The sequence below is a fragment of the Canis lupus genome, chromosome 16 (genome assembly GCF_003254725.2).
Source record: "Canis lupus dingo isolate Sandy chromosome 16, ASM325472v2, whole genome shotgun sequence".
In the NCBI taxonomy this organism is placed as follows: Eukaryota; Metazoa; Chordata; class Mammalia; order Carnivora; family Canidae; genus Canis; species Canis lupus.
The window spans coordinates 7361745-7384040 of record NC_064258.1 but is presented as its reverse complement, the minus strand read 5'-3'; the positions used below and the strand labels follow the sequence as shown (position 1 = coordinate 7384040).

At 39.5% G+C, this 22296-nt stretch overlaps 2 protein-coding genes across 2 annotated transcripts in view; one reads left to right on the top strand and one right to left on the bottom strand.

Annotated features, from left to right (window-relative positions):
- Positions 1-14888: 14888 nt before the first annotated feature.
- On the bottom strand, positions 14889-20734 carry PRSS37 (serine protease 37). The gene is made up of 6 exons (XM_025433725.3): positions 20597-20734; positions 20129-20240; positions 17879-18017; positions 16400-16653; positions 15687-15823; positions 14889-15127 (listed from the first exon to the last, which is right to left on the bottom strand). Exons 2-6 carry the CDS (start codon positions 20160-20162, stop codon positions 14987-14989), a joined length of 705 nt encoding a protein of 234 aa, XP_025289510.1. The 5' UTR covers positions 20163-20240; positions 20597-20734; the 3' UTR covers positions 14889-14986.
- Positions 19785-22296, top strand: part of LOC112650874 (putative inactive serine protease 58) — a 47228-nt gene continuing 44716 nt past the window's right edge. The window contains exon 1 of the mRNA XM_025433723.3: positions 19785-19903. Within this exon, the coding sequence (XP_025289508.1) occupies positions 19867-19903 (37 nt within the window). The 5' untranslated portion in view covers positions 19785-19866. The remainder of the gene's footprint in view (positions 19904-22296) is intronic.

The window sequence follows — 22296 nt, the reverse complement described above, 5'->3', positions numbered from 1 at the left end:
CCAGGTGCAGCTACTTTGAGAAATAGTTTAGCAGTGCCTTAAAATATTAAACATGCAGTTATCACATAATCCAGCAGTTTCACTCATAGGTTATAGGCAAGAGAAATGAAAATTTATATCAACACAAAAGCTTGTACATGAATATTCATGGCAACAATTTAAAAAAAAAGATTTTATTTATTTGAGAGAGAGAGAGAGAGAGAGAGCACATGCGTGGGTGGGGTGGAGTGGGGAGAGGGAGAGGGAGAAGCAGACTCCCTGCCGAGCAGAGAGCCCAACATGGGGCTTGATCCCAGGACCCTGAAAACAGGACCTGAGCTGAAGGTAGACACTTAACTAGCTGAGCCACCCAGGCACCCCTGTTCATGGCAACACTGTTTCTAACAGTCAAGAAGTAGAAACAATTCAATTCTCCATCATCTGATGAATGGATAAGTAAAATATGAAGTGCATATGTGTCTAATATGTCCAAAGAAGAGCAAAAGGCTGGTGTGGCTGGAGTAGAGGGGGTGGTGGAAGATTAGGTCATAGGGGCAATGGGATTTTTAGGGTCCTTATAGATCATTGTGTGGACCTTGTCTTTTATTCTGAGTGAGTTGGGGAGCCATTGGATTGTTTTTAGCAGAGGCAAGTGGTAAAACTCGACTTTAAAACTTACATTTTAAAAGATCACTTTTTATTTTGGGTGTTGAGTTTGATAAGTTCTTTATAGATTTTGGATACTAGCTGTTTATAAGTTATTTGCAAATATCTTCTTCCATTCCATGGGCTGCCTTTTAGTTTTGTTGACTGTTTCCTTTGCTGTGCAAAAACTTTTTATCCTGATGAAGTCCCAATAGTTCATTTTTGCTTTTGTTTCCCTTGCCTTTGGAGATGTGTCAAGCAAGAAGTTGCTGCAGCACAGGTCAAAGAGGTTGCTGCCTGTGTTCTCTAGGATTTTTGTGGATTTCTGTCTCACGTTTAAGTCTTTCATCCATTTTGAGTTTATTTTTGTGTACAGTGTAAAAAAGTGGTCCAGTTTCATTCCTCTGCATGTTGCTGTTCAATTTTCCCAACAACATTTATTGAAAAGATTGTCTTTTTTTCCATTGGATATTTTTTCCTGCTTTGTTAAAGATTAGTTTATAGCAACTAATGTCCACAATACTCAAAATATGGAAAGAGCACAGATGTCCATTGACAGTTGAATGGATAAGGTTGTGGTGTGCACACACACACACACACACACAGGAATATTAGCCATCAATAAGAATGAAATCTTGCCATTTATAGCAATGTGGATGGAACTAGAGGGTATTATAGAGGAAATAAGTTGGTCAGAGAAAGACAAATACCATATGATTTCACTTATGTGGAGTTTAAGAAACAAAACAGATGAACATAGGGGAAGGGAAGGAAAAATAAAATGAAAACAGAGGGAGACAAACCATAAGAAACTCTAGGAAACAGTATTGCCAGAGGGGCAATGGGTGGGGAATGGGATAATTGGGTGATGTGCATGAAGGAGGGCACTTGATGTTATGAGCACTAAATTTTTTTTTTTAAAGGTGGATTTTTAAAAAAAAATTTTTTTAAATTTATTTATGATAGTCACAGAGAGAGAGAGAGAGGCGCAGAGACACAGGCAGAGGGAGAAGCAGGCTCCATGCACCGGGAGCCCGATATGGGATTCGATCCCGGGTCTCCAGGATGGGGCCCTGGGCCAAAGGTAGGCGCTAAACTGCTGCGCCACCCAGGGATCTCATGAGCACTAAATTCTACCCCTGAAATTAACAATACATTATATGTTAACTAAATTGAATATAAAAACAAAATGAAAAAATTTTTTTTAAAAAGATCACTGGTAGTTGTATTGAGAACAGGCTGAGTTTAATAAGGCAAAGTTGGAAGAAAAGAGCTGAATTAGGAGGATAGTGTAATAATCCAGGCTTACTAGGGTGGTAGCCCTGGAGGCAGGAAGAAGTGGTAAGATTGTCGAAATGTTTTGAAGTAGAACTGGCAGGATCTATAGATTGAATATGAGACAGCAGAGAGGAATCAAAAGTGACTCCAAAATTTTTGGCCTGAGTAAATTATAGAGTCATCAGATTGTCATCACTTTATATGGGGAAGACTAGGGATGGGGCAGATTGATCTTCAGGTAAGACTTGGAGTTCAGTTTGGACATGTTAAGTTTGAGATACAGATTAGATATCAAAGTGTAGCTGTTGAGTAGACAGTTGAATAAATGAGACTAGAAGTCAAGGTAAAAGTCCAAACCGGAGACATACAAATGGGAGTTTTTAGAGTATGTATGGTATTTAAAATCGTAAAACTGATATAGACACTAAGGAAGTGGGTGTATGTAGATAGAAGAAGTACAAGACTAAAACTTGGGGAGCTGTGATGGAGAGATGTGGTGGAGTCAATAAAGCAGACTGAGAAGAAGTAGCCAGTGAGGTCAGTGGGAAAAAGATCGTGTCCTGGAGGCCAAGTCAAGAAACCGTTTCTAGGAAGAGAGAATGACTGTCAGATGATACTGATAATGCCAAGAGAAATGAGAGCTGAGATTTGGCCTTATAGAAATATTCAAGTCATCAATGATTTTAGAAAGAGTAGTTTTAGAGGGAAAGTTTTGTAAAAGTCAGATTTTGAGTTGGAATAAGAGATTGGGTTGGAGAGCAATTGGAGAAAGTGTGAACCTTTTTAAAGTTTGCTGTAAATTGGAGAGAAAAATCAGCGGGGGGGCAAGAGACATGAGATATGGATACTTATTATTAATGGAAAAAATCAGCAGGGGGGCAAGAGACATGAGATATGGATACTTATTATTAATGGGAAAAGGATGATTGTATGTTGATGGGACTGATCCAGGAGAGAGATGGAGGGAGGGATAGGGAGAGAGACAGAAGGAGAGGGAGAGGGGAAAATCTGGAGTGATTTTCTTAAGAAGAGAGAGGATGAGATCTCATGAATAAGTGGAGGCCTGGCTTTAGATAAGAGCTATAAGAGCAGTTAAAATCCACACACAAATCATCAGAAAAGCCTATGTCAAAAGCCAAGTCATTTATTAGTAATTTTTTCCAGCAAGCAAACACTTTGTTAAGAACAGAACATCAGCTATGTCCACAGAAGGGAGGTTGTGGGTTTTTCAAGAGCTAACTCTCAGGTTTATAAATTGGGTGATCTTTTGAAAATGGCCCATGAATAGCACTGAGTTAATGGGCAGGAGGCAGTCACTTAATTGGCCTGGGAGTACAAAGTGGGGCAATCTGTGTTGCTTTTTTCTTTTTCAGTCTGAATCCTGAAACTGTTGTTGTCTTCTCTTTTCAGAGTAGATTGTAGTTTGCTTTTGGTCATTTTGCAGACTGCTAATTTTCTGGTAGGTAGAATTGTGAATTTGATTTTCTATTCTCAGACTTCCTTTTGGTCATCCTCTGGCTGAGGCTAAGGACAAATGATTTTGATGGTGATCAATCCAGATCTACACTGCGGTTTGAGTTATCTTTTATTGTATTGATTGTAATTTCTATTTAAACCAGCACTATTTTTTCTTGTTGCTTCTACAGAATAATTGTTTGTTGGGTCATTTGATGAGATAGCAGCTGCATGTCAGCATTTAAGATGATGTCACACATTTGAACGTAGCACAGTTTATAAGGCACTTCTAAGCCTGGAGTAAAAGCAAGCCTAAATTAAAACTAGAGAGCAGATCCCATTCTCAATTTGAATGGCCCACAGAAAGAGATATGGATATATTAGCCAAATTATCTCACCTTCTGATTTCTTTGTATTTCTTATAGTTAATATTAAAGATACTAAAATAGTTTGTAGAGATACATGTTTAAATTCTTTCATTAAAATGCTACATGTTCTGCCTTGAGAGGCATACTTGTGCAATAGTTTCAATTATTAAGCTGTAAAATACATTTTATTATTTGGTAGGACAGGGCAAGCCATCCCACTACTCATTTTTCTTCATTACCATTTTTTTGGGGGTAATATTATGATATTAAACTTTCCTATTTAAGAGGATGGTATTTCTTTCCAATGAGTTATAAAAGGAAATTATTTAAGTCTCATTTTATGCCTTCCAGGAAATTTTTGTGATTTTCTTCAGAGAGGCAGACCATAATTTGTATGTGTTTTTAGTTTTGGTTAATGTTCTCATTAAAATAATTTTCCTTATATTTTCTGATTTTTAAACAGCTTTATTGAAGTATAGCATGTCTTAGTTTGTGCTGCTATAACAAATTACCATTGACTGGATGGCCTACACAAGCATTTCTCACAGTTTTGGAGCCTGGGATGAGAGCCCATTTGTGTCTGATGAGAGCCCATTTCCTGGTTTGTAGATAGCCATATTCTCCTTATCTCCTCATAGGTCAGGAAGAGGGCTAGAAAGGGCTGGAGAACTCTCAGGGCTTCTCCGCTCTACGGTCATGACCTAATGACCTCCCAAAGGCCCCACCTCCCCACTAATACAATTGTATTGGTGTTTTGTGCTAATTTCAACCTATAGATAGAGATACTATCGAATGGTTGGGGGCACTCACTTGGGCCCACACTACTTGTGGCAGGCCTTATACATGTTTCCCCACTAGAAACAATGCTGTGGCTAGACTGGCCCTCAGTGGTTCTTATTATGCCTCAGCAACAAACATCAGGGCATTTTGAGAAAACAAGGTTTGTGACTCACAGTTTCTTTTTCTTTTTTTTTTTTTTTTTCCGACTCACAGTTTCTATAGTGTGTGCTCAAGGGCCATGCAGTGAGGTCTTTGGTAGCGATAGAGAGAAAGCTCAGACCTGAGATTCTACCTTTATTAGGGTCAGGAGTAGGGTACCTAGGGATTAGAAGTTCACTCTTTATTGGTGAATTTAAAACATGAAAGCTGGAATTAAAGCTCAGGGAGAAAAAAGCAAGATCACTTAAGTGGTCAGCCATCTAGGTCCCTCAGGGCTTTCTATTTTATTTTTAAAGATTTTATTTATTTATTCATGAGAGACAGAGAGAAGCAGAGACATAGGTGGAAGGAGAAGCAGGCTCCCTATGGGGGGCCTGATATGGGACTCAACCCCAGGACTCCATGATCCTGCCCTGAGCCAAAGGCAGATGCTCAACCACTGAGCCACCCAGAGGTCCCCCCTCAGGGCTTTCTAAAAAGGAAACTTCATGGGTGGAGTGCCCTGGCTCTTTAGCTATTTGCTTAGCTGGCCATAGATAGATGACTTTGAAATGGATGGCTCAACAATCATAAGTTTATATCAGTCATTTACATTTTAATAGAAAAAAAGCTAATTATCAGGCACTTATACAACAATTGGAAGTTAGGGTTTCAACATAAGAATTTTGGGAAAACACCAGCATTCAGCACATAACAAATTAATATACAGACTTTGCTTATTTAATGTGTATAGTTTGATGAGATTAGATTTATGCTAACACCTGTGGTAGCACCATAGTCAAGGTAACAGACATTTCTAACACCTCCCGAAGTTTTCTTGCAACCCTTTGTTTTTGTTTCTTTTTTTCTTTGGTACTAAGAACAGGTCACATAAGATCTGCCCTCTTAACAAATTTTCATGTGTGTAATACTGTATCATTAGCTGTAGGCAATTTGTCATACAGTAGACCTCTGGAATTTACTCATCTGGCATAGTTAAAACTTGATACCTATTGAACAACTACTCCCTACTCCCCCCTACTCTCCGCCTCTAGCAATCATTATTATATTCTGTGTTTCTGTAAGCTCGACTATTTAAGTATCTCATAGAAGTCTATTGCGCAGTATTTGTTTTTCTGTGATTGGCATATTTCCCTTAGCATAATGTCCTTCATTTTCAACCATCTTGTCACTAATGGCAGGATCTCCTTCTTTTTATAGGTTGAATAATATTCCACTGCATGTATATACCATGTTTAATCAGTAAAACCTATTGGGATTTCTAATCAAGAGAGTGGACTGTTCTGTCTCCTGTACAGTGATTGTCTCAATGCAACCTGATGTTTCATGTTTTCATGCTTCTTCTCCATCTTTGTTTTTTCTCGTCCATTCTATTGCATTGGCTAAAATTTTCAGGGTAGTGTTGTTTATCAAGATGATAAAAGCCATCCTTATATTTTATGTTTAATGTTTCACAGTTGGAATGAATACAACTAGAAAGTTGGTGTAACTGGACATTGGCCCCCTACATGAATCTAAAATGTATACTTTATATTTTTTACTATAATAACTTGCTGTTAGGGAACAGAGATGGTAAAACTATTTCATTCATTCATTTATTTATTAAAGGTTTTATTTAGTTATTTTAGAGAGAATGTGAATGGAGGGAGGAGCAGAAGGGGGAGAGAGAATCTCAAGCAGACTCTTACTGAGCGTGGAGCCTGACGCAGGGCTTAAACTCATGACCCTGAGACCATGACCTGAGCTGAAACCAAAAGTTGGAGGCTTAACTGATTGAGACACCCATATGCCCGTCATTTATTTATTTATTTTATTAAAATGATCCAACCCCTTCCCCAACTCACTCACATGCTCTCTCTCTCTCTCTCTCTCTCTCTCTCTCTCTCAAAATAAAAATAAAATAAAATGATCCCAACCCTTTTAAAGACAGGCACTAATAAAACTTTACCTTTCAACTCAAGCATATCTGTTTTCTTTTTTTTAATTACAAAACAAATACTTAATGGTCAGTGAATTTCATGACCAGTATTGTGGTTATAAGATAAACATTACTGACTTTTTTGGTCTACAATTTCTTTTAGTAACATTGATGTTCAACATTTTAAATAATATATGCAATATTATCATCTGATGTTCTTCTTATTCTTTCCTATTTCAGTGCTGCATACATACCCCAAAACTTAGTGATTTTATAGAATAATTTATTATTATCGCTCATTTGTCCATGGTTTGCCTAGGCTTAGCTGTGTGGTTTTTGCTCAGAGACTCTCAAGCAGTTGCAGTCAGATATCAGCTTCGCTGGACCAGATGGCTCACCCATTCTGCTGGCTGGTGATGCTGGCTATTGTCTGGGGGCTCTGCTGGAGAGCCTGCAATGACTTTTCCATGTGGCTTGGGCTTCTCCTAGTATGTTACCTAGTTTCTAAGTGGGAGCATTCCCAAAGTGGCAAAAAATAGATGATGCCAGGCTGGTTATGTGCTGTGCACAGAATTGGCATGGTATCCCTTTTGCCGCATTTTTTTGGTTAGAAGAGTTACAGGGCCCATCCAGTTTCAAAGCATTAGAGGTTCTCAACCAGACGCAGTGATTGCATGCCTGAGGGAGGAGAGTGTGCTACTGGCATCCTATAATAGAGGCTAAGGATGCTGCTGAACAGCCTACATGCACAGGACAGCGCCCACAACAAGAATTATATTACCCAAAATGTTAGTAATTCCAAGGTTGAGAAACCCTGATTACAGAGATTCTGCCTCTTGTTAGGGGAGTGGGAGGATCACTTCGCAGTAGAGCTTGTGGGATGGGAGATACTGTGGCTGTCCTTGGAAAATACAATTTGCCACACTCTCCTTCCTCTCTTTCATGTCTTCTATCCTCTTTATGTTTTACTGCTTTGCCTTTTCCCCTAAGTGTTCATTTAAGGTTCTAGGTTCTATAAGGAGTTTCTGCAGATTCTTACTTGATCCAGGTCACCTGTACATGCTACTGCCCTGGGTTGATGCAGACACTCTAATAAAAACCATTGCATTGGTCTTGTGGTTCAGGAGCCTATGCAGAAAATTGTTCCAGAAATACATATTGTTTAGTTAGGTTTTGGCCTTCCCAGGTTATTGCTTGGTTCATACCAGCTATATCTGGAGCTAAAAATGTGTCCTGACCTTTTCCTTATTACTTGAGAACTTTTATTTTGTCTTTCTGACTCTTGCCTTGCTTGTACCAGTCCTGCAGACTAGAATCTGTGCCTGGATCTCTGACTTTATGAATAGGTCATCCCCTTGCCACCAAATCCTGACAGATATTAGTTAGATAGAACCAATAGTCCTTTCCACCAAATTTCCTTGATATCATATCCCCTTTGTTTCATAGGAATTCCTTTTTCCATAGTCTACTGCTATGTTTCTCTATGCCTTAACTTCTGGAACCTTTTGCAATTGTCTGTTATGTCCCACAGGTCTGCCTAGTTTCCAGGCTGATGCCCTAATCTCACTCTTCATGCCAGTATTTGACCATCTGGATTACTCTCATGGGGGATTTTTATCTACCCAGTACTTCCCAATTTTGCTTCATAATATAAAAATGTTAAATGATCTATTTGAAATTGTATTTTTGATACTCCAGTATTACTTAGATTTATTGCCATATATTCAACAAAGCTCTGAAAATTTCTTCTTTCCAGACTTAAAATATAATAATTATCTTAATCAAGAATATTTTCTTTACTTCTTTCACTGGGAATTTGCCACTTTACCTACGTTTTTTGTCTTTAATACTTGGAGAATGAACATCCTATATTAGCTTGTCACTGATTTTGTTCTACTGTGGAAAAAGAGTGTGGAACAATAATGAAGATGGTTTTCTTAGACACTTGAGTTTATTCTGTCCACCCATTAAGTGTGAGATATGCATGGATATTTGTATTCCATATTCTCTGATTTTTTTCCCATTCTAGACATAATTCCTCCTTCCTTCTGTCATTTAGATACTATTTGGATCAGTTGTATGTGAATAATCTTTTTGTTAATTATGAACAATAAATACTACTTTAATATGCATAATTTATGAAACTTAATAAACCAGCCACATTTTCAAAAAATGTTATATTAAAAATGATAGTCTTTCCCAAATATTAACCAACAATACTGTATCTTAAGCATTTAATATTTTCCCCTGAAAAGATAAACAACAAAAGGCAGATATACTAGGTTTTTCTTTTCTGATCTTTTCTGGCTAGTATTCTTGACTTCTCTCTGCTGCAAAAGAAGACAAAAGAAGAGGACATTTATGTAGCTGTGGGGGGAAGTGGAATAGTGCAGGAAGCTGCATGATTTCTTTTTTTAAAATTTTTATTTATTTATGATAGTCACACAGAGAGAGAGAGAGAGAGGCAGAGACATAGGCAGAGGGAGAAGCAGGCTCCATGCACCGGGAGCTCGACGTGGGATTCGATCCCGGGTCTCCAGGATCGCGCCCTGGGCCAAAGGCAGGCGCTAAACCGCTGCGCCACCCAGGGATCCCCTGATTTCTATTTTCTAAATAGAAAAAAATATTTTTTCTCACTAATTGTCTCTTTATCTGCATTGTCTTTTATTTCTTGGAAGAAAGTCTTCACACTTCTTCAGCCAATTGATCACTTACCTCAATCATGTGTGTGTAAACTGATCCTTTCTATTCAAATCTTCCTTAGCATCACTGGAACAAATAACTATAAATTTTGAGAGAATGTGGACTGATCCACCTAAATTATATCACTTACACCCCTGCCAAGATTATTCTCCATTTGACATTAAGTATTTTTAAACCAGTATCTTCATAAATCTTTAAAAGATTATTAAAATAAATGCATAATGCTTTTTTCTGAAGCTCTTCTGCATTGGCTACTTACTATTTTTCATTCGAGCATTCATCTTAGCCAAGGATGTGATGTGACATTGATTAGGATGGGTGTTAGTCAGAACATGATTGATATATATAGTTATTCTTTTTTCTTAACATCCACATGCAGTAGAATATTCTAATCAGGAGAAGCAAGGTAGATACTCATCTAAAACTCTTAAAGATTTAATGATTATTTCTGCAATTTGTTGCTAGATTTTAGAATGACTATTTAAAAAATTCATGTTGGAGTTAATCATCAGTCTGCAAGTTAAATTCTTGGACAAAAATTTATGTCCACGAGGTAATTCTATAACATATGGTTGATAGTCCTGAATTGAAAATATCTTCACTCTTGGTAATAATTTTCTTTTGAATGTATAACTGATAGAAATTTCTATATCCTGAAGATAAATAAATTATGCTTAAATCTATGTCAGAAGCAGTAATGGCTAAAATGAAACAGGTTAAAAATCTGTTTTCCTTGATTATGACTTAAATATATTATTTTAAGAAATAATATATTGTTTATTATAATAGCAATCATAGCACATCCAAGCTGATGTACTAATAGTTCTATAATTCATTCTTGACTCAACTTTATGTTTCAGGCATTTATCTATAGATTGTTTAAATTTATCTCTGCTAATATGTTATTGGTTCATTAAGAAACATGAAAATCTTTGTAAAAGGAGAATGGATTTTGTAATCCAAAATAGGACTATTTGGTTTTATTTTTTTAAATATTTTTTAAAAATATATTTATGTATTTTAGAGAGGAAGGGAGAGAGAGAAAACGGGAGAGAGAGAATGCGAGCTCATGTGCGAGTGGAGGGAGGCACAGAACGAGAGGGAGAGGGTGAGAATCTCAAGCAGACTCTTCACTGAGTGTGGGACCCAACATGGGGCTCAATCTCACCACCCTTGAGATTATGACCTGAGCTGAAATCAAGAGTTGGAGACTTAACTGACTAATCCAGCCAGGTGCTCCAACTATTTGGTTTTAAAATGTTGTTTTGGCTTTGGATCCTCATTCAAAGCTATTTACCAAAACACACAAGTTGAACTTATACTGCCAATCACCTATTTATATCATGGTGAAGTTATTCTAGTTATGCTTATATTGGACTTAAATCTATCATTTTCTGGAATGTAGAACTAGAATATTATGAAGTGGTTTCCAGAGAAGTCTTTAATTTAAATAGGAATTGTGAAGACTCACTATATACAGGCCTCAAAGAATTTTTCACTAGGAGCTAAAATCAAGGATCATATGAAAAGCCATAAAACTTCCTATGTTATCTAAATAGTGGCTTTTTGCTGTATGTGAGGAAAGAAGCAAAGAAGCAAGTTTCAGTATCTAGGAAACATCTGTGTATTTAGAAATGTAGTTATGGAAAAATACAAAGGAAATGGCACAGGTTTTGGAGTCACTGGGACAAGGTTTATATCCTTTATCTGCTGTTTATTAGCAGTGTGGGCTTGGACAAAGTACTAGATATCTTTTTTCAGAAACCTCAAGTAAGTGGGGGAATATAACTTTGAAGAGTTATATGGAAAGAATGCATGTCAAAATGTCTAACACGGTGCTTGATATATAGTAGGTGTTCAAACTATAGTGGCCTATCTTCCTTCACTATTTTTATTAAGTTCATTCAAACGAACAAAGCAGATTTTTTTATGATACTCCCAAGATTCAATGTATCTTTCTAGGTTCCAGATGAGGGTTTGACTCTGACAATCTCCATAATGCAAAGAGGAGATTTAAACAAACAAAAGAACAAGAATTGGGTGAACTTCACTGGGCCCTTTTTAAAACTGTATTCTTATTTTGGAGTAAATTTGCCTCTCTGTCCAAGGCAGAATGGAATCTAAAAACCCTTTTGGAAAAAAAAATTTTAAAAAAAGATAAAAAAATAAAACCCTTTTGGGGATGTAGGGGATTGAGATCAGTGAAATAACATGAGTGAAGATCAGCTGGTACCTCCTTCAAGGAGAGAACACAGTACAGCCTTGGATGTAGGAACCAGGAGTGGAGGGAGGAGCAAAGAGAAAGGGATCTGTGAGCTGCAACTAACTTGGCACTCAGGGAAATCTTGATGGTTCACAGTCTTGATAATTCATCCTCAGAACCCATGTTTCTGGTAACTGTGCCTGGGAAACTCATTCTAATTAATGGGGTTGAAAAAAAATTGGTAGAAAAAACCTACATTGAGTTGTTGATTGAACAGTGATTGATATGCCTTGTCTTTGTCTAAGTCATAGGCAGTGGTCAAAGAGGAAAGACTTTGCCTGGGATACTGGTGCCTTTGTAACACTTGAAGACTTGCCTTCAGCTTGAGGAATTTTTAAAAAAATTTTTTCTTTTAGAGAGAGAGAGAGAGAGTACAAGTAAGCAGGGATAGGGAGGGGTATGGGAGACGGAGAGAAAGAATCTCAAGCATGCTCCATGCCCAATGCAGAGTCCAGTACAGGGCTTGACTCGGGGCTTGATCCCAGGACCCTGAGATCATTACCCAAGCTGAAATCAAGAGTCAGACACCCTACCAGCTGAGCCACCCAGGAACCCCTTGAGGAATTTTTTCTTAATGGATCTGACTTTGTGAAGTTTAAGTCTTGACCAGGTTGCCAACTTAAAACACAGAGGGCATTGGGCCTTTCTTTACATTTTCTTCTGACATTCCTTTTATTCTTATTTGCATTTCACAGGGTCAAGTGGCAGAAGATGTATTTAGAAATATTTTGGGAGTAGGGTAGTGTTGGTAGGAGATATCAAGAAGGTTTGGATGCCATTCGGATGAGTTTAGAGTTTATTTTCAGGGAAATTAGCAACCATTGAAGGTTTTTATATCCCATGATAGAAAGTGGTCTTTTTAGAGAATGTGTTTTGAAAGTTGTATTAGTTTTCTATGGTTGCTGTAACAAATTACCACAAATATCTTACATCAATACAAATTTATTATGTTATAGTACCATAGGTCAGAAGTTAGCCCAGTTTCAATGGGCTAAAATCAAGGTTGTCCAGGTTGTGTTTCTTATTGGAGAGAATCCATTTCTATGCCCATTTTGGTTGTTGTCAGAATTCAGTTCCTTGCCACTATAACACTAAAGTTCCCATTTCTTTGCTAGCTGGAAGCTGAGGTTCATTCTCAGTTTCTAGAGACTGCCCACATTTCTTGTCTTGTAACCCCTTCTTCCATCTTCAAAATCTTCAATGGCTGGTCAGGTCCTTCTCGTGTGTATAATTCTCCACTACCTCTTCTGTTGTCACATCTCTCTGGCCAAATATTGTCTTCCTTGTCTACTTTAAAGGGCTCATGTGATTGCACAGATCTCACCCATGTAATCCAAAATAATCTCTTATCCCAATTGCATAAACATTATCACAGCTGCAAAGCTACCTTTTTCATGTAAAATAACATATTTATGTGTTCTGAGGATTAGAGTGTGAACATTTTTGGGGAGCCATTATTCTGCCTAACACAAAAGTCTTTAAAGTATAGATTGCATTTTAAATTTAGGAAATAGAGGGGATCCCTGGGTGGCTCAGTGATTTAGCACCTGCCTTTGGCCCAGGGCGTGATCCTGGAGTCTTGAATTGGGCTCCCTTCATGGAGCCTGCTTCTCCCTCTGCCTGTGTCTGCCTCTCTCTGTGTCTCTGATGAGGAAAAAATAAAAATCTTAAAAAAAATAAAAAAAAATAAATTTAGGATATAGAAAATATTGTCCAAGGATAGAGTATGGTTCTTTCTTCAGTCTACATTGGCTAGGAGATTACTCATTTTTGTCCTGTATTCCCTCGTGTCTTGGATATCCAGAATTTCTCTATCATTTCCAGATTTGGAACACCTGGAATTTTCAGTTTTCAGGTTCTTTACTAAGTTCTCAACCAAAGGACTTTCTTGACTTTGTTAATCCCGTAATCTGTCGCTAAACCCAGTTTCTGGCTCTTCCTTCATTTCCTCTCAGCCATATCTGCCTCTGGAATCTCCTACTGCCTTGAGATTATACTCTCATTGGATCTAAATGAGTTCACCTTGTTCTGGAGCTGCCAGGCTTCCTGTTGGACTTGATATGCGATTGACCCTGTCCTGAGGTTCTGTTTTTTACTTCTTACCCATCTGTTAACTCTTTCCCTGTAGCATGCTGCAGTCAGCTCAGCAGTGAGAGAAAGCATGGCCATTCTTAGGAGAGATTATTGCAGTATCTATGATCTTAGCCACAAGAGAAAGCTTCAGACTCTTTGAATACGAGAAGTAGCAGGAAGATAGAAGCCAAAATCTGTTGTGATGCCATGGACTCCCCTGTAATTTTGGGGCTAAGAGCATGGGATTAAGAACCTGACATTTGGCAGTTCCATTCCATGCTCTGATGTCTGTCAGATAATGTTAAGTACTCTTTAAAATTTTTTTTAAAAAAATATTTTATTTATTTATTCATGAGACACACAAAGACAGAGAGAGAGGCAGAGACACAGGCAGAGAGAGAAGCAGGCTCCATGCAGGGAGCCTGACATGGGACTTGATCCTGGGTCTCCAGGATCATGCCCTGGGCTGAAGGCAGCACCAAACCCCTGAGCCACCTGGGCTGCCCTCTTTTTAAAAAAATTTAAATTCAATTTGCCAACATATAGTATAAGTCCAGTGCTCATCCCATCAAGTGCCCTCCTCAGTGCCCATCACCCAGCTACCCCATCCTCCCACCCGACCCCCCTTTCGCAACCCTTTGTTTCTCAGAGTTTGGAGTACCTCTCTGATTTTTTTCCCATTCAGTTTTCCTCCTTTCCCTTATAATCCCTTTCACTATTTCTTATATTACACATATTAGTGAAGCCATATTGACTTATTTCACTCAGCATAATGCCCTCCAGTTCTATCCACATTGAAGCAAGTGGTGGGTATTTGTCTTTTCTGATGGCTGAGTAATATATTGTATATATAGACCACATCTTCTCTATCCATTCATCTGTCAAAAGGACATTGTGGCTCCTTCCACAGTTAGGCTATTGTGGACATTGCTGCTATGAATATTGGGGTGCAGGTGTCCCAGTGTTTCACTACAGCAGTATCTTGGGGGTAAATACCCAGAAGTGCAATTGCTGGGTCATAGGGTAGCTCTATTTTTAACTTCTTGAGGAACCTCTCCACTGTTTTCCAGTAAGTACTCTTTTTATTCTCAACTTTCTCATTTGTAAGGTGAGGATGGAAGATAACCTCAAAGGCATTAAAGGAGATAATGTATGTAGCCCTAGTACAGTGTGATAAGTCCTCATTTTATATTTCATTCTTTGTCCTTCATAAAATGATGGAATATGGGTAGAGGCACAACCAAGAAAACATAGGCTACTGGTGTGATACATTTCTACTTGGAAATTTTATTTTGAGTTTGGGAAAAGTAGTGGCTGGTAGAGTCAATGACAAAGCCAGTGGGATGCAGAGGGAGTAGTAGGATGTCATTTGTCTTTAGTGATACTCTCAATCCAGGGTATATATTTGTGAATATCGGTATAGATTCCAACATCTCCTCCCATGAAGTGTCCAACCTCAATCCCCTGGAGCTTGTTTTTGCAGATGACGGTAGCGACGGCCACCTCCTACCAGAGATTGTGCAGAGAGAGGAAGAGAGAGAGAGATGATCAGATCTTGTCATAGGAGACCTCTTGTCCCCAATATGGATAAGCTCTGCCTAGAGGTAGCATGATAGATCATGAAAACAGCACCAGATCAGGAGACAGGAAGCTGAAGTCATTTATCTAGCTTTGCTGTGACTAGCTTTGTTTTGTCTTGAGAAAGTCCGAGAAAAACCTCTCTAGGACTCACATATAAAATGAGTCAAACCTTTTTTATTTGGACTGGTGAAGCCAGTTTCCATTGTGAAAAGTTTGCATTTGTCTAAGCCCATTTTGACTTCCAGCTATAAGAATAAATAATAAATGTAGCAAAGTGGAGGTGCTACATGACATGCTTTAATGAATAAAGACATCTGTAAGGAGGGCACATTACTGAAGGCACAATGGGGGCTTTGCTGCAGCCTTATAAAATTCTCAAAAAATTGTGAGAGGATGAGGGCTTTCTAATTTTTTTTTTTATTGTCGCGCTTGGTTAACTAGACACATACAAGCAAATGAAAACTGAATATAGAGAAAAGATTACCCCAAAAATTCGGCTGAAGACTTTCACAAATTTAACACATAAGGAGTTCCTGTGGCTTTTCCCTTGTTCGGTTTTCTGGCACTCTTTATCAGACATCACAGGAGCCTCCAGGTTCTGCCTTAAATCAGGATGTCTACCTGAGGGAAGACAATAAAAGAAGCCTTCCTGTTTGCCATTGTTATGGAGTCTCTCCAACCACTACTGTCTCTTTCCACTGGTGTCTTGTGTGTATGTCTGAAACAAAAAGGAATGATCTTATGCATGGTTATAAGAGTTAATCCAGAGGATTTAAAAATAGCCTTTACATCTGTTTAAGAAGCAGAGTTTCCTTTCTACTCTGTGTCCAGTCTTGGAGGAATAAGAGGTGACCCGACTCAGATTCTCAGAGATGTCCTCTCCATGCAAAACAAGCCTATATGCAAGGGAGGAGCACAGCCTCTTCCTTGGGAGTTCTGCCTCTGACTGTCAGGGATGGTGTGGCCTCTGTGCAGAGTCAGATGGCCTGGTGGCTTCAGCACCTGAAACCTCAAGGAGGTAGTGGTATGTCAGCACCCTGGGGAGGGAGGAGCTTTGGACTTCTGAATGGATCTCTTTTTGCTAGATCACCCATGGTCTCTGCCCCTTCTCCTCTCCTCTCTTCTCAGCTATGTAGACCTGGTACTCTTCCTCAGCGCTAACTGATGACTCTGATTTACTGTGGGAGGTACACTCACCGTTGTTGTCCTGGCTCCAGTCCAAACCTGAGAGTAGACAGATGGTGCCTGGACGGACATTGTTGGTGGCGAGGGGTAGAGGCTGGACTTTATTGTTGAGTTTGGCAGGTTTCGCCAGCTTAATGAGCATGAGGTCATCCTGTGGGGAGGTATGGCTAAAGTTCCAGTAGCGGATAATCTGGATGGGGTTAATTGTCTGTTCTGTGCCATCTCTGACTCTGATCCTGAAATTTCCCAGCATCACTTTTAGGTTTCTGGAGGGAGAAGGGGTTGGAAGTAATCACTGTCACTATCACCATCACAATCATCATCATCATCACTGTTGTCAAAGATGATATTGAATGTTACAATGTGTCAGGTAGTACTGTGCCAGTTGCTTTCTTTGGATTACCTCATTGACTGACCACAACTAAACTATGAAGTGGATTCTAATTTTAATCCATTTTACAGGTGAAGTAATGGAGGCACATAGTAGTAATTCACCCATGGTCACAAAGTAAGTGGTGGAGTCTTTAACCACTGTGTTTTCATGTAGTATCTTTAATGTAGAAGAGAGGAAAATTGTGCATGGCATAGAAATACTATTTTCCCTCTACTCTAGCTCCAGCCTATCCAAATGGGCATTTCCATTCTGGTGCAGCTAAGAGAATGGAATGACCCAAGTATTAGAGCTGTTTGCTTCATCAGATCCACTCACAACCCGATTTCATCCTGCTCTCTATCTTTGGAAGGTGATATATGTGGATTAAGTCAATGGATTCTCCTGTTTGCTGGTCTCTGATTAGGTTTTGGTTGATAGCAAGCAATTGGTAGTAATTGGAGGGAGAAAAATGAGGCTGGAGTATTGATCCACCCAGCTCCCTTCCTGCAGGGTTGCTGCATAGTGCTTCCTATCAGGCAGTCCCACCACGCAGTGCTCCCCACCTTCTCTTTCTCTCCCCTGCCCTCCCCTGCTTCCCTGCTCCTCTTCTTGTAACTATTCTCTCTTCTTGCCCCCTTAAGCATAGGGGTAGTAATTATACTTTTCCAATAATAATCCTGGGGGCACTGAACTCTTCTCCTCAGTTTGTCTAATTTGCGTGCACCCTCAGTTACCTGCAGTCCCTTAACTGATATGGCACATTAAGACACATTCATATTTTCAGTAAAGAACTTGAAAAAGCTGAGGGAGACTGAGGAGGCATGCTCTAGGGGGTGGGTTTCCTCACCAGAAGCACTACTGATATTGGAGCTGGATGATTGCTGTGGGGGCTGGCCTGCACACTGTAGGGTGTTCAGTGGCTGCCTTGGTGTGGCCTCTGGTTGCTAGATAGATGCCAAGAGCACAGCACCCTCCTTGGTGCATTGTAACAAACCCAGAGTATCTTCAGACTTTGCCACATGTCCCCTGGAAGGAAGGTTGCCATCATTTGAGAAATATTGATGTAGAATGAGTCACAGGGGCTTCAGGGTGTGGGCGTGAGGGTCCCTGGCACTCACGGTAAGTAGCAGTGAGCTGGGGCTAGCACCCAGTTGTCTTTGATGAGAACACCCACGCAGGGGTTGAAGTGAGATCTGAGGTATGCCAGATAGGGAGCATGGTCTTCTTTTTGCACAGAGTGAGCAGAGAAAACTGTCCCTGAGAAGATAATTAGTATTCTTAATATATAGAACATTCTTAAGAGATAAGACAGGTTTTAAGACAAATAAGACAATCAGCAGTTTCCTAGTTGAAAAGGAATATGAACAATTTTATTTTATTTTTTTGAATATGAACAATTTTAAAGAATTGGCCAAGAAATGTGAAAATGTTTGACCTTCTTTTTCTAATAAAAATTACATACCATTTTATCTAATATTTATAATAATAATTTTTGCTTTAATGTTGATAACATTAAAATCTCAGAAACCACAATGAAAAAGACCCTCTTTCACTGAATGTAGGGATGTGAATTGATTCTGTTTGCAAAGCAATTAGAAATAGGAATCAAGAGTGTAAACAGTGCATCACCTGTAGCCTAATAAAGAAATATTCCAAGATAGACAAAGATTATGAATGTGTGCTCAAATTTAAAATGTTAGCATGTGTTGACTGAGAGGTAGGATTATGAACAATTTATTTTTTTTCTTTTTAATATTTCCAAATTTTTAATATGAACATGCAATATATATTTTTTATTTAAATTCAATTAGCCAACATCATTAGTTTCAGATGTAGAGTTCAGTAATAAATCAATTGCATATAATAACCAGTGCTTATCACATCACATGCCCTCTTTAATGTCCATCACCCAGTTACCCCATCCCCCCCCACCTCCTCTCCAGCAACCCTCAGTTTGTTTCCCAGAGTTAAGAGTCTCTCATGCTTTGTCTCCCTCTCTGATTGTTTGGTTTTTTTTTTTTCCCATTCAGTTTTCTTCCTTCCCTTATGGTCCCCTGCACTATGTCTTATATTCTGCATATAAATGAAACCTTATGATGATGTCTTTCTTTGATTGGCTTATTTCACTTAGTATAATACTCTCCGGTTCCATCCATATCGACATAAATGGTAGGTATTCATCCTTTGTGATGGCTGAGTAATATTTCATTATAATATTTCATTATACACACACACACACAATATCTTTATCCATATCTTTATCCATTCATTTGTTGAAAGATATCTCAGATCCTCCCACAGTTTGGCTATTGTGGACATTGCTGCTATGAACATCGCAGTGCAGGTGCCCCTTTATTTCACTACATCTGTATCTTTGGGGTAAATAGCCAGTAGTGCAATTGCTGAGTCATAGGGTAGCTCTGTTTTACCAAATTATCCCATCCTCTACCCCCCTTCCCTCCAGCAACCCTCTAGTTTGTTTCCTAGAGTTAAGAGTCTCTCATTTTAAAAAATGAATTAAGAAAAACACTTGAGAAGAAAAAGAGGAAGGCTGCTTGTAGTGTCAGAAATAAAGTACTATTCTTATCTTGGCTGTCCTTCGTTCTTTCATTAATCCTTCCCAAGCCTTGGCCTATACCTCCCTACACCCTTTTATGTTCACACAGAAATCCCAAGGGAAGAAAAGGTGGCATATTAATAAGGACAAGAGGCATTAAGCTTGTTCTAAGTGCTTTACATGGATTTATTTAACATTTCACAACATCTCTATAATACAGGTAGTAATATCCCCATTTTAACTAAAGAAACTGAAGCACAGATGGGTTAATTTACTAGTCCAAGCTCACACAGCTAATAGTGATGCAACACAGGCAGTCAGAAAGTGGTGGGAAGTGCCTCACCAGCAAATTATGCCATCAGAAGGAGTTCTTGGAAGTCAGGGGGTGCAGGAAGTAGGGCACTCCCATTTCATCTTGTTTCTACCTTCTTCATTCCCTACATTCTGAGTCTCTTAGTTTTTGAAACACGGGGAGTATCAGACTTCAAAATGAGTCCTCTGGCCCTCTTACTACACTGGGACTTGCCCTGTGGGTGATGAGGCACACATATGGACTCACCTTGCTCATTGCTGAGCATTCTCCAAGGTGAGTGAGCACCATCACCCACTCTGTAGCTTAGCACTGGAAGGGTGGGCTCAGCCTCCTGAGAGCCTTTGGGTGGGTCCAAGGAGCAGAGATACCTAATTCTGTCCATGACCATTTTTCCTAGGCTCTTCTTTTGTACCCTCCACACACCCCAGTCTGCCTTACTCCAGCCTACACTATTAACCAGTGCCTTATAGGACAGAGTAGGTGGTCATGGGTACATACCAGCAAGGACACCCAAATAGAAGATAAATTTCATAGCAGTCCAGATCTTTCCTTGGGAGATGCAGAAGATCAGAGTATGGAACTCTCAGGACAGTGTTCTCGTCAGGAACACCTGGTAGAACCAGTGGATATGGTTAGGCATGGGGATATGAAATGGGATTGGAAAGCAGCTCTGGGCATAAACGGGGGCAGAAGAGGACTCCAGGTAGACAGATGAAGGCCCTTTTCCTCCAGGGAAGATGCACTGTGCCTCTCTTAGATCTTTTAGGGAAGAAAAAAAAAAAAAGAAAAAGAAAGAAAAGCCTAGTTTCATAGACTTAGACTTGCAGATCCAGGTCCCTCTACTTGCTCTCCCTAAAAGCCCATCTACCCAAATCAGCTGTCTATGGGGAAGTGAGCTCCAGGCTCAGGACTTATCTTCCATATGGAGTTTCTGAGGCCAGGGCTGTGGGGGACAAGATTCACCACCTTAGCTCAGGCGGTGTCCCCAGGTTTACTCTGAACCTCCCCAGGTTTACTCTGAACCCCCTAATACTTATACGTTTCCTTAGCCCCTCCCATCTTTATTACACTTCCTTCAACTTTCCCTGTGATCACTGTTTGTTTCATCACTCAGCCATCATCACCAACTTGGTCTGTTGTCCTCATCACCAGCTTCTCACAAAGGGCATGTGGAAATGAAAAGCCCTCAGGGAACCTAGTTATTTTGACAGTTGGGGAATGGTCTCTATTCTAGATTATAGAGGCTCTACGGTGTATTACCTAGGACCTACTGGGTATTGGTGACAATTCAGAAGACAGGACCTGTCAGTGCTTTTTACCTAATGAAAAATTTCTTAGTCAATAGTAAACTTCAGGGTCATCCTCAGATAATTCGGAGCACACTCTTAGAAGAACACTTTACTAAATTCTTTATAGATACTGTCCTTGGTGATTTTGTATGAGGTCAGTCTGGGATGTAAAACTAATTATACTTTGTATCACTCTAGTCCTTCAAAGTCTTCTGAGCCCATAATCTCATTCCAGTGGCACAACAAGCCTGAAAGGTTAGCGGGGCTGGTATCGTTTTTTATCTTGATCTGCAGGTAACAGAACTGAAACAGAATTTATATCAGTGTCTCAAAATCACACAAGATTGCAAAGACTAGAAGTAGAATCTAGGTCTTATCGTTGACACACATAGATTTTCAACCACCTCCTCCGAGCTTCAGCTAATCAACTGGCTTTCTTGGATCTTGAAAGCATACATTTCCTCACAGAAATTCCCTGAAGTGTGAAATGAAAAAGAGACATGGCACATACTTTCCTGACCTTCACAGTGAACACAGAAGTTCACTGGGGAGTAGGGCTGGTTTCTGAATCGTGCTTAAGGCTCAAAGACAGGATGGAGCTGTGGAAGGTTTTCTGCGGTGACGGAGGGATTAGTTAACAGGAGTGAAACTTCAGAGAGAGAGAGAGAGAAAGATATTTTCATTACTCTGAGGTTGTTGGTTCTAGATTTTTTTTTTTTTATAAGAAAGCTTATGGACCAGGAGGGGAGTTTGAGGCCTTTCCAAAGACAGCAGATTTCCTGGAGGAGGCTGGTCTGTGAGCTTCAAATTAGTATCTCCAGCCCAGACCTCCTATCCCCACAGATACAGCTGTCTCCTAGAAACCATTTTTTTTTCTTGCATCTGCTTTAGGTTCCTGAAATATAGCATGTCAGAATTTTACCCTTTATTCCTCCAGCCTTTGAATGCATTCTTTTGCCTCTTTTCCTTATTTTAGGAGATAACTTTACCTCCTACTTGTTTGATTTCTTTTTCTCACCATTCAACCTCAAACCATCCTACTTCCAGCAGTCTCTTAAATCCATCCTTACCTTTCCATTCACACTGCTGTCATCCTAATCCAGGCCATAATCTTGTGCTTGAACTAATATATGTGCCCATCTGGTGTTGCTGAACCGGACATTCTCTTTATTTAGAATTGTTTCTTCCCCCCTCTAAAATGCATGTGAAAATAATGTCATGCTCCTTTTAAAATCTCTTCAGTGGTTCCCTATTGCCTATAGAGTAAACCCTTAGCATGCTGTAGAGGCCTCCCTTGGTCCTCATCTCATTGTGTTCCATAACCCTTTCTTCTCAGCTTCTCTCCTCTACCCCTCTTCCACCCACCCTGCCCCACAT

Excerpts from the sequence above, each read along its gene's own strand:
- PRSS37 (XM_025433725.3), bottom strand. The coding sequence starts at position 20,162 with ATGAAATTTATCTTCTATTTGGGTGTCCTTGCTG. Across the intron at positions 16,654-17,878 it reads CCAGCTCACTGCTACTTACC|AAACCTAAAAGTGATGCTGG; the intron begins GTGAGTGCCAGG and ends TTCTCCCTCCAG. Across the intron at positions 15,128-15,686 it reads TCTTCAGCCGAATTTTTGGG|GAGGTGGCCGTCGCTACCGT; the intron begins GTAATCTTTTCT and ends AATCTCTGGTAG.